Source organism: Orcinus orca, chromosome 1, assembly GCF_937001465.1.
Source record: "Orcinus orca chromosome 1, mOrcOrc1.1, whole genome shotgun sequence".
In the NCBI taxonomy this organism is placed as follows: Eukaryota; Metazoa; Chordata; class Mammalia; order Artiodactyla; family Delphinidae; genus Orcinus; species Orcinus orca.
Genome location: NC_064559.1, coordinates 129,898,770 through 129,911,707, shown reverse-complemented (window position 1 = coordinate 129,911,707; position 12,938 = coordinate 129,898,770). Strand labels below are relative to the sequence as shown.

The window sequence follows — 12,938 nt, the reverse complement described above, 5'->3', positions numbered from 1 at the left end:
AAATGAAACTCAAACCACATACCAGTATTAAAAACTGAGAGTCGACTTTTAAAGTCTAAACTTTCCATTAATCTCAGAAATTAAATCCCATAAGAATCATGACTCATCAAGCATTCCTCTCCCTTCTTCAGATATATAGATTATTTTTTCCTCTTTACAATACTGAAGAAATTACTTACAGCTTTAAGGGTAAGATCACACTGGAAAACGAGTTTCCGGAGTTGTGTTAAAATTTCTCTTTTGGTATTTTCTAGATCATTTCGTCTTTCTTCAACATTTGTCACACAAACTTTGTAGAGTTCATTTGCTTCTTCTACCTTCAGGAGTATCAGAGAAAAAAGTGACACTGGTTCACTGAATCTATATTTTAAAACAAATGCTTACTCTAGTACGGCTTGATTTAAATAATTGAAAAGGCTTATGCATGAAAGTTCTGAAATATTCTATAGTTTAAGTAGAATATTTCTAAAAAGAAATATTCTGTTTTGGTCAGCAATTCAAGGACACTTGTCTTTTATCAATAGTCAAGTATGATTTACAATTAGTACACTGTCTATAAAATCAACATCCACTTCTATTTAATAGCCTCTTCTATTTATATTTACCATTTTCTATACATCTTCTTACAGAATTTATCAATTATATTTCATAAATAACACAAAGCTTCAGCCTAGTCTTGCTACCAGGTATTAGAATAAGTACGCATATACACACAGTTGCCTAAATGGTGAACTTTCTGAACAATCAAGTAAAAAATATTAAGATATATCTTTCACAAACAACCCCCAAAATTCAAAAGATAAACAAAAATCTCTTAGCATAGTGGTTCTCAGAGTGTGGATCCCCGGCAGCAGCAGCAGCACATGGGCACTTAGAAATGCAGGTTGTCTGGGGCCAACCCTAGACCTGCTGAATCAGAAACTCTGGGGATGGGGCCCAGCAGTCTGTTTTAACAAGCCTTCCAGGTGGTCCTGATGCAGGTTAAAGTTTGAGAACCAAAGCCTTAGCAGATTAGTGCTAATTCAATAATAACAAATAACAAAAAAGATGATTACTTTTTGAAGAGCCTCTTCTTCCAGTCTTCGCTTTTTTTCTAGCTGCCTGTTGAGATTTTTTACTAATCCACCACTTGAGCACAGATGCTCCTCTTCTGCACGAAACATGGAAGATTTTGCTTTTTCATATTCATCTTGACGTTGCATGCACAACAATTTTGCCTTTTTAAGAGCAGTCTCTGTTTCAAGCTACACAGAAAAAAAAGAGTATTAAATAAAGAATATGAAAAATCCTAATGTACAGGTTTCTTTAGCATATTCAGCAAGATAGTTAAGACTGAATTTTAGATAAACTATAGAGGAAGATATGCATCTTCCCAGGGTAGATGCTTATAGACTGCAGATGATTTTTAGATGTTCACAAATAGATGAAACTCTACTATAATACTAACCATTTTATTTTGTTCCTGTTTCCAAAGTTCTTTTATTTCTTTCCTTTGTTTTTCCATTTCATTTTTCCTCCCAAGTAGAGGCTGGCAAGGGTATTTTTAAAAAAAGAAAGAGAGAAAAAAGCTGTTTTCTAAAGGTATACTGCTGTTTTTTTTTTTTTAAGTACATTGTATTTATAAATTTTTACCTGCACAAATTTGTTGGCTTGGAGAGCTGCAATTGTTTGTTGTAAAAGGTGACTGCTCTCTATATCATTAAGAAGAGCATTGGTAAATAAAGACTGCAGTGGCATAAACTCCTAGAATTTAAAATTGAAAAGTAAATTTTCCAATAGAAATGTACTAGAGTTCTAGATCCCCCCGACCCCCACCAAACCTCTTCAAAAAGAGAAATTTTTAAGCTTAGATTTTTTTCAGAAAAATGACTATTCATAAATATGACCATATGAGAAAAATACTGAAGAAAATTAACGAAGTTATTCTAAACCTCGTTAGCAAAATTAGTAGCTAACAAGTTAATCAACATTCATATAAAACTGTGGATTTCCTAGTTTCTTCATAATGGGTATCCTTATAAGTTTAAAAAGATTTTATTTTGTCAGTAAAAAGGTTATTTAGCATGTAAGCTCTTTCCTATGTTAAGTACAAAATTTAATCTGATTTTGCAAGGCGCTCATCTGAGTAATCTCTTGGCAGAGGACCCTAGTAGTTCACTGACCACTTACCTGTAGTCCAATGTTAGTTCTAGTTGCCTCTGCCAACTTGACAATATTTCTAGTGGACTCCAATTCTGAAAAGGTCAAAGAAGGCATCAGAAGGTAAATTCAACTTATTTCCCCCCCCCATACTCTAAAATTATTTGTAATCCCCCAATTAAAAAGTGATCACAAATACTAATCTGCAACATGATATGAAGTTATGATTCTTAATTGGTAGTACTCATCAAAATCAACTGGGAAACTTTCAAAACGCACTTGATTAGATCTCACTTCTCTTGGGGAATGGGACCTAGGCCTGTGTATTATCTATTTCTAAGGCTATTCAGGTGAATCTGATGGGCATTCCCTATTAAAAGCAAATAATGTAGTGGAAAGAGCATAGGCTTTGGGTAAATTCTATACATACCCTATACTATATGATCTTAGGCAAATCTGCTGACCTTAGGCAAAACCCATCTCATTTGCCTCCACTGTAAAATGGGGATAATAATCTTGTCTTGCCTACTTCCCAGGGTTTTGGTAAGGATTACATGAGATAATGGATGTTGAAAGCATTTTGTCAACTGTAAAACACTGGGAAAATATTAGCTATTAAGATGTTCCTTATATGTTTCCACTGCCTTCTGATCCGACAGCTACTGTTGTTTTTGTCTCCTTTAACCATATTATCTGATTGCATTTCTTTTCACCCACTAGAGTATGACTTCTTTAAAGGCAAAGACAGTATACTATCTGTCTTGGTGCCCCCAGATCTAGTGGTTGGTCCACATCAATGTTCAATAAGTATATTTACTGTAAGAAGAGTCTTTCCTATTTTAAGAAGAGAAAAATGGGCAATGATTTTATGCACTACAATGAAAGAGCTACTAATTTGGAATCATATTATTTATAGTCTGTAGAACATGAATCACAAACAATTCAGTTCTTACGTTCCAAAGTTAATCAGATGCCCTAAAGGGCAACTCACCCAAGCTCAGCTTCTTTTCAACCCATGAAACTATGTTCTTGGTATATTTTAACCATGTTTTAGCATATGACAAAGCCAATTCTATAGAGTTAGTGTTCTTTAACAGCATGCTGTCTAATTCTATAGGAGAAAAACTTCCTGAAAATAAAAATATCAAGGTAAGTATACATTAAATATGAGCTCATAACTCTAAACAAAGAAGCATTCATATACTAAGATGTTCTTCAATGAAAACTGGTTAAAAAATATGTGACAAATTCATAATTAAAGGGTCACAGTTTAAACTGAAAATAGTTTTAAATTATATTTTTTAATAAATATGTATTTCTATTATTCATCAAGTTACAAGCCCTATATAATTCTTGATCAGTCTCTATCATCCATTATCTATCTACTCTAGCAGGTTTTTTTCCTTAAGTTTTATATGTAAAACTTCACACATCATTCATTTTATGTCTGAAATGAATACTTTAGGTTACTAAGCAAGGAGAGATTAAGTAATCCAAAACATTTATCAAAAGTAACTGTAAAAAGTTTGACTAAAGTTTTAAGTACCTCAAGCATTACCTTTTTCACTGGATGAGTCCACTGATTCCACAGAAACATTTTCAAAAGACTTAAAACACGGAAGAAAACAAATTTAAGATTAGAGCAGAAGATAACAGAACTTTGCTTCAAAATTTTTTCACTCTCATTTGTTACTCTGACATAATTCCTACTAAAGAATTTCAAGCATTTAGAACTCAAAGGGCCTGAGAAATCTGTTTAAATGCCAGAATATTTAATAAGAATTATATAGCTTTTTACAACAGCAGTTCTCAAGGTCCAAGAATGAATAACCTCATTGTTTACTAACAGCATTAGTTAACATTAATGAATCCATTCAAAACTTTAAATTCTGCAGATCTCAAAAATATTAGTCAGCAAGTTATAGAAGCAATCTAAATAGACTGCTATCTAAATAGAAGACAAAGACCTCTCTCTTTCAGCCATCTTTTACCATTTCATTATATGATAAGCTGTCTCTGAAGGTCCACTGGACAGCTTAGTGCAGAACTTTCTATGATGATGGAAATGTTCTATATCTGCACTGTCCAGTAAGGTAGCTAATAGCTACATGTAGCTATATGAGCATTTGAAAAGTGGCTAACTTAAATGAGAATTAAAAATTTAATTTAATGAATTACATGTGACAAGTGGCTACCTTATTGGACAGTGCAGGAAAAGGTTACCTACCGAAATTGTGAGAGTTTATATTTAGTTGGGCAATACGGAGTATGAAGGAATTCAATGCAACAGGAATCAAGTAAAACCTGGGTTTGAAGTCAAGCTCTATCACTTAGTAGCTGTGTAACACTGAGCTATGTATTTATACTCATTTAACTTTGGTTTGCCCTTCTATAAAATGAGGATAAGAACATTACTTCATAAGACTATTTTAAGGATTAAGATGGTATAGGTTTAGCACAGTGCATGGTTATCTATTAAGCACTATTAAATAAATGGCAACTATTATTTTAAAAGATATTTTTCAAAACTCTTCATCGAACAAAGTAATTTTATTAGTAGTATATCATCATGGATTTTTAGATTTCAATTTCTAGGGTAAATTAAAAACTGCAAAAAGGAAAAAGTATTATCCTATTAAGAATTAGTATACATGTGCACAAACAGAAGTACACGAATAGGAGATACGATTTACACCTAAAATTTAAATTGTTTAGACCCCTTTTACACTGATATAATGTTTTATTACACCTTCTAAATTAGCAGCAAGCTTGAAAATATGAAATTGAGGAAAAATCATAAATAACAGCAAAATATTTAAAGATCTTAAAATTCTTCATCATTCTGATATGGTTTCTACACTATCCTTCTTTAGTCCTTCAGTCACCAAATGGATGACTTCAGAAGTAGTCACAATTGTTTTCTAAGTACTATAGTACATATAACAAATGCCTTAAATAGTCATTCATATTTTGTATTATTTAAGAAAGATCTGTAGTTTTTATATTATTTTGATATAATAACAGGTACTTGGTACATTTCCAAATATTTGTTGAAATCCTTTTGGATTCCAATCCTTTTCGGAAATCCTTAACAGGAAATGATCAACGTATGTCCCTAATGCAGTTTGTTTAAATACCTTGCATTTGGTGAAGAAATTTTAGTCAAATGAAAATATTACTACTACAATTAGTATAAATCTTTAAAGCAATATTCTACATACATTCCTAATGCTCTTTTATTTTCATAACAATTTTTCTTCCAGTTAGGAATCAATTCTCTAACATACTTATAAGGATGCTCTCAGGGAGAATTCAGACCTTCAGTTCTGTTAGTAAGTGTTTCATGGTAACAAACAAACTGTAGGATGTGTGAAAAGATTAACACCCTCTTTACTTCTTGCATCATTTTTCTACCAGTCTTAAAATCTGCGACAATGTCAGGAAGGAAAAACAGCTATGAATTACTTACTAAAATTTTGGACCATAGACATATAGGTTCATTACATAAGACACTATAAAATTACCAGCTATGTTTTTTTTTAAATGATGGTTCCACTTCAAAAGTACAATTAAATTTTTGGTCCAGAAACTGACCATAATTTATCATATTTAAAATGAACTGAGCTGTTTTTTTTTTTTCTAAACTAAACAACTATCAAAGACTAATGCTGAGATTAAGATTAGGATATTATTAAAATATTAAGTTAAAAACATTAAAATCTTTGCTTTCATACAAACTTGGCCTACCTTACTTTCCCGGGAAACAGGCAGTCGCAATAATGAATCATTGCCTACATCTCCCATGAGGAAGTTTGTCAGGCTATCCAGGGGAATTTAAAAAAAAAAATAAATGGAAATAAACAAGTCATGACATTGCTCTGTCACAAGCTTTACATTCAACATGTCATCTAGGTTAAATTTTTTAAAAGTAAGAACCTTAGAAATAAACTGCTAGGAATCTATCCACATAAACCACATGGTCACTTGCAAATGGATGTTGCTTCTAAACAGCTATAAACACCTCCAAATACACCAGTAAAGCAACACAGAATGTAGCTTTTCTGAAGTTGTGATAATATTTCATGCTAGTTAATACTTTACTTTGCATTTATGTACTGAATTATTGTGACATACTCTCAATGAGACATCTAGGCCCTAATTTCTTTAAATAACAGTCCTCTACTTACATATTTCCAAAGGTAAAGGCCAAGGTTTCAATGGAAGAAAACACTTCTCTGAAGAGATCATTTTTGTTTTCTTCATTTACTTCTGTGAAGTTCACAGCTTTAGGGAAAAGTTGGTTATAATAAATGAGGAGAAAATACTTTAAACTAGTTTTATACAAAGTCATTTTATCCCTTAAAATCCATCATTACTACTAGAAGCATTAGAAGATTCAGAAACTGAAAAGCCTAATACACAAAATAAATATGATGTTCATTAAAGAAATCATACAAAAGAATCACCTTGCATAAAAGTAGCCAGCATTCCAACCTGACTGCTCCACACATTACATAATTTGACACATCTAAAAAGTGACTCAATGTGAAATCAATTGATCTTGAGTCACGCAGTCCATGTTACACCAGCCTTCTCTCATTAAGAGTGCTCCGTATTTTTTTCTCTTGCTTATTGCTTCACGGCATTTTTTAAAAATAGCTAAATGCACTGTTTAAGTCACTTAAGTCAATATGAAGCACATTTTCCACTACAAATTACCAATATTTGAAATCACATATACATTTGACATAGCATAAAACCTATATACAAAGCATACCAATTAAAAACACACAAAGCTTTAAAATTTTTTAATTCCTATTTATTTATATCCTTATTTCTTATAGGGTCTTGGGCTCTGAGGTCCATTTTAATTGATACATAGCTGTCTTTTGTTTATCACAGGGACAGTCTAACATTTTGCATTTTGTTAAAATTATGAAACATAACTGAAAAAGGTTTCTTATCATAACTTCATCTGTATGCACCTTTGTTAAAAGCCCAGATACAATCTACAGAGACAAAATCTGAGGGTTGAATAGGTAAATTTTTTAAAGTAACTCATTCTACTCAGATTGAGTTTAAGGAGCAACCGGCTCCCTGTAACCCACCCTCCCTAGGATCCTTGCCAATAACTGGAAGGAGAGAAACCAAGTGGAGAGGAAGCTATCCTTTGTTTTAAAACATAGTTGTTCTTAAGCTTGCCTGCACGTCAGAATTACTTATGCAGCTTTAGAAACAAAGTCTGAGTCCCACCACCAAAGATTCAGATTTCAGAGGCCTGGTGAAGCACATATATTTGTTCAAAAGCTCTCCCAGGTGATTCTAATGTGCAACTAGGGTTGAAAATGTTTCCTGAAAAGCCAGGATTCCTAAGCAGGGATGAATTAAACCTTAAGCCTGGAAGCCTCATGAAATTACAACCAAGATTTTACATGCCTTTGTAGATATGAGGGGGTAAGGTCCACACCTTTAATCAGATTCTTCTAAATATCCCTGATACAAACAAGAAGAAAAACTTAAGAACCGCCATAAATAATTTTTAAAATATTTTTTGATTTCTGCTCTGGTCAAGATGGAAAAACAGGCTTATATATCTGAAACAACTAAAAGAAATCTGTACAAAATATACGAAACAGCAGTTTTCATGACATTAGCTATCAGGCCACACAGAACAAAAATCCTAACAGACAAGAAACAAACATGGTGAGCTCTACAACTGCCCCAAGCCTACTGCCTAAAAACACACAAAGATTTCTAAGTAAAGGAAACTACCAGAGATAAAGAAGGTCATTTTATAATGATGGATTCAATTCATCAAGAGGACACAATCTTATACATTTATGCACCTAATAAACAACTTCAAAATGCATGAAGCAAAAACTAATAGAACTGAAATGACAAATTCACAACTACAGACAGAGATTTCAAAAACCCTCTCAATGATTGACAGACCATGTAGACAGAAAATCAGTAAAGGATGTGAAAGCCTTCAACAATACTATCAGCCACCTTAACGAGACTGGCATTTAAAGAACACTCTACCCAATGACAGCAAAATACATGTTCTTTTCAAACACACACTGAATATTTACCAAGATGGACCACATTATGGGCCATAAAACAAGTCTCAATGGGTTTAAAAGGATTCAAGTCAGGTAAAGTATGTTCTGTGACTAGATGGAATTAAATTATAAAAATCTCTGGAAGAATCCTCAAATATTAGGAAACTAACACACTTCTAAATAAACCATGGATCAAAGAAGAAAAAGGGAAATTAGAAAGTATTTTGAATACAATGAAAATGAAAACACAACATATAAATATTGGTGAAGGTGGTGGCAGAGAGGCACAGAAGGGAGGGATGACAAAGGGACATGCATTACCTGGATTGTGATGGTTTCACAAGAGTATGCATATCAAAATTGATCAAATTGTACCCTTAATTTAAATATGTGCAGTTTATTTTAAGTCAATTATACCTCAATAATGCTGTTTTTAAAACTGCACTTGAAAGTAGACTTTAAATGTAATTTATAATGTAATACCAGCAAAAATGTAAAGCCTACTCCTATTTCCCAACTTTAACCTGTTAGACTTTAAAAAAAAAATACTTTATAACACTTTGCAAAATTCTATAATTATTCTTCTTCTCCTATAAATGCATTTTTCAAAGCACTAAACATGACTGTGAGATAACTGTAAGTAGTGAAATAATTCTAAGTAGTAAAAAGACAATTATTTGAACCATCTTCAATCGTTACCTTCATCCCTACTCAAATGAGGTTACAGCCATCTAATGAAAATTCCTATTACGGCTCTTGCCTCTACTTCAAAACAGCTCTAACAGCTCTATACTTCTAATATCCTTTCATTTTTTTGCTCCTGTCCAGTGTTTCAAAGAAGTCTTTGGCTCCTTTCCAATAATAAATCTTCCCATTCTCTCCCGCATTCTCCAAAACCCTTACCACCATTACTCCTCCCTCATAACTTCACTATCTCCTACTAACTGACATTTTTTCTTGTGCTACTAACAACATACCCAAATCTTTTCTACAGGAAAAAAATTAAATTTACCATATTTCTTCTTAAAGCTACCATCCTATCTAATTCAGCATTTCTTTACTACTAAAACTTTATCAATAGATAATGACAATTCACCAGGATTTGGCTTTTCATCCAGTTTAATGGTTAGCAGGGGTTGGAAAACATTTTCTGTAAAGGGCTAGATAGTGAATATTTTAGACTTTTCAGGCTATACAATCTGTTGCAACTATTCAACTCTGTATAAAGTTGCCAAACATAAACAAATAAGAGTAGTTGTTTCCGATAAAACTTTATTTATAGAAACAGGCAGCAGGCCATATTTGGCCCACTGGTAGTAGTTTGTGCACCCCTGGTTAAAAGGATGGGTTCCAAAGCCAGTCTGCCTAGGTTAAATCCTAAATCTGCCTCTTAACGAGGTTAAGTAACTTAACTGCTCTGTTCTTCAGTTTCCTCATTTATAAAATGGGGATAATAATATGTATTTTGAGAAACACTGTGAAGATTTAATGAACTTAGAACAGAGCTTGTTACATAGAAAATGCTCAATAAATGTTAGTTATTTTCACTCAATACCACTGAACAACACTGTCAACAATAACCTCCAACTGTTTTAGTCAAACTTGGAAGTCTTTTTCCTTCTAAGTTTTCATCCTACTTCACTGTTGTGCAACTCTGAACAACTCTACCACTTCATACATATGCAACCTTGGACAAACCACTCTATGTCCCAGCTTTCTTATCTGCAAAATGGGAGTTGATATAATAATAATTTGCTGTGAAGATTAATGGGTAATCCATGTAAAGAGCTTAACAGCATCTGGCATACAGTAAGTACATCCTCAATATATTATGTCAGCTATTATTAATACAAATATTAACCATTTCCTTCAATCTTGAAGCATTTTGCTTAGAAGCAATACATTATAGCAACTAGAAAATGCAAGGCTTCCGAGTTTCAAACCTGAGTTTAAATCTGACCCTTACCACTTCCTGTGTTACTCTGGATACATCACCTAACTTCAATTTCCCCATATGTAAAATGGCGTGCTACTGAAAGGAACAACTGAGAAAACAAATGTAAAACACCTAGGGTAGAGTGCTTGGTATTTAGTAAATATGAGCACCCCCATATTCTACATCTGATCTGTGCTTCATACAGATGTTTCCACTCAGCCGGCAGTTCTCATCTCGGCCTTCTTCTCTATACATTACCCCCAGAGAATCTCATCCACTTTCAATACCTTTAACGGAATGAATCCTTAAACTACCTGTCTAGTTTTACCCTCTGAGCTCCAGACCCATATTTTCGATGGTCTGTTTGATACATTCCTCCCCCTAATTCCCAATCTTTACCCACCAGCACTGCAATCTCAACATGTACTAAACTGAACTCTGATCTCTTCCTATCTACTCTGCCCCTCAAGCCTACTCTCTTCCGTACATTCCTTAGCTCATTAGTTTTGCTTCCAAAATGCCTCTAACTTTTTTTTCTTTCTTTCCATTCCCGTTGACACTTAGTTCAAAGGCCATATTTTACTTCTAGTTTGGACTATTTACCAACCTGCTAAGTGGCCTCTCTGTCTCCACTCTCTCCCCTCTACTAGCTGACCTTCGAAATCAAATCAAGATTTTGCTTAAAGTTTAAATAATTGTCTCCCTTGGGTTCCCTATTAAGTCACAACAATGAGCACTAAGACACATTTAGTATCTCTTTAAGAAAACACATGAATAGCTTTCATACATATAACCTATTAGAACAGCAACTTTCAAACAGTTTTACCACAACCTTCGGTAAGAAATACATATCACATCATGACCAAGTATACCATATACACATAATAGTTATCAGTTACATAACACCTACAAAGTTTCTGAAATATCCTTAAGTCTTATACAATGAGTGTTACACTCTGATTTTTCTTTTCTATTCTCTTTCATATTTTAAAATGCTGGTTACAATTCACTAACTCGTCATAAATCAAAAGCCAAAGTTTGAAAACCACCGAATTAAAAGATATAATGGAAGAAAATTTTCACCATTTGCACAGGGAAAATTCCTTAGGGAGAAAAACAAAACAAAAGCTACAAGATTTATAAACTGAAAACTTCACATTGCTTCTGAGAAACAAAAAAAGACAACCTGAAGAACTTAAATGCATACCATATTCTCAGATAAAAATGCTAAGTATATAAATTCTCCTTAATTTTATTTATAAATTTAATTATAAATTAACTATAATTTATACATTCATAAACTTAACTATAAATTAATTTATAAATTTACATATTTAACTCAAATCACCCTCAAAATACCAATAGGTATTTTTTGGAACTAGACAAGCCAATTCAAAAATCTTGATGGAAAAATAAAAACCTGAACAAAAAGAGTAATGGAAAGAGAAGCTACCCCAACCAGACACTAAAACATACTATAAAACCACAATGAAGACAGTATGGTACTGGCACATAACTAAACAAATCAAGGGGACAGAATAAGGTCCAGAAATAAATATATGTGACAATTTAGTGTGTTTATGATAAAGATGGCATCTCAAACTGATGGGGAAAATATGAATTATTCAATAAATTAGCTAGAAACATAGATACTCTAGAATGTATCGAAGATTTAAATTTAATAAATAACACCATGAAAACATTAGAAGAAAAAACAGTGGAGAATGCTACTATAATCTCCAAGCAGGGAAATCCTTCCCTAATACTCAGAAAGCATACAAAAGGCACATAAGGGCTTCCCTGGTGGCGCAGTGGTTGAGAGTCTGCCTGCCGATGCAGGGGACACAGGTTCGTGCCCCAGTCCGGGAAGATCCCACGTGCCGCAGAGCGGCTGGGCCTGTGAGCCATGGCCTCTGAGCCTGTGCGTCCGGAGCCTGTGCTCCGCAACGGGAGAGGCCACAACAGTGAGAGGCCCGCGTACCGCAAAAAAAAAAAAAAAAAAAAAGGCACATAAAAGATTGAGATAGAAATGCAAAATAAAACAAAATACCATAAGCAAATCAAAAGACAAAAAAACAAACTAAAGAAAATCTGCAACTTATATCAAAGATTAAGGGCTAATTTCACTTATATGAAGTTTCTATAAATCAATACTAAAAAAAGACCAACTATCAAGAAAAAAATAAACAGTCAAGTCACATAAAGGGATGTGCAAATGACTCTGCAACATATTAAAAGATACTCAACTGTACTCAAAATGAGGCAAATGCAAATCAAATCTATACTGAGATACCAGTTTTTACTATCAGATCGGATAACAAAGTTTGGTAACCAGCTTTGCTGGCAAAGGGGTAGGAAATCAGCTTCTTCAGCACGGCTATCAGAAGGACAGAACCTCTACAGAGGACGTTTAGCAATATACAAAATATAAATGCACATGCGCTCTGTTCCAGTAACTACCCACCTAGGAATATACAGGGCTATTCATTGAAGCACTGTTTGTAACCAAAAAAAACTGGAAACAATCCAAACATCTATTAGTAGTGAACTGGTTAAATTAATTATAGTACATCAGTATAATGGATTATCATGCAGCTTTGAAAAAACAAAACAAATAACAACAAAAGAAGAAGACTTTTTATATACAGATAACTCAGAACAATGAGCAAGGAACAGAATGCTACCCTTTGTGTAAAGAAGAGAACATACTGTGTTTGCTTCTATATGTGTATAATGTCTCTGGAAAGATACACAAAAAACCAGTAATAGCTGTTGCTTATCTAGGGAAAGGAATGGTGGCT

At 33.4% G+C, this 12,938-nt stretch overlaps 1 protein-coding gene across 4 annotated transcripts in view; it reads right to left on the bottom strand.

Moving 5' to 3' along the window:
• Positions 1-12,938, bottom strand: part of ARHGAP29 (Rho GTPase activating protein 29) — a 75,590-nt gene that overhangs the window by 28,505 nt on the left and 34,147 nt on the right. For all 4 annotated transcript variants that reach the window (XM_033433097.2, XM_033433112.2, XM_033433104.2 and 1 more), the window contains 9 exons: positions 6,327-6,423; positions 5,887-5,959; positions 3,698-3,746; positions 3,131-3,268; positions 2,170-2,234; positions 1,633-1,743; positions 1,448-1,528; positions 1,056-1,244; positions 180-317 (listed from right to left, as the gene is read on the bottom strand). In XM_033433097.2, coding sequence (XP_033288988.1) covers positions 180-317; positions 1,056-1,244; positions 1,448-1,528; positions 1,633-1,743; positions 2,170-2,234; positions 3,131-3,268; positions 3,698-3,746; positions 5,887-5,959; positions 6,327-6,423 — 941 coding nt within the window. The remainder of the gene's footprint in view (positions 1-179; positions 318-1,055; positions 1,245-1,447; positions 1,529-1,632; positions 1,744-2,169; positions 2,235-3,130; positions 3,269-3,697; positions 3,747-5,886; positions 5,960-6,326; positions 6,424-12,938) is intronic.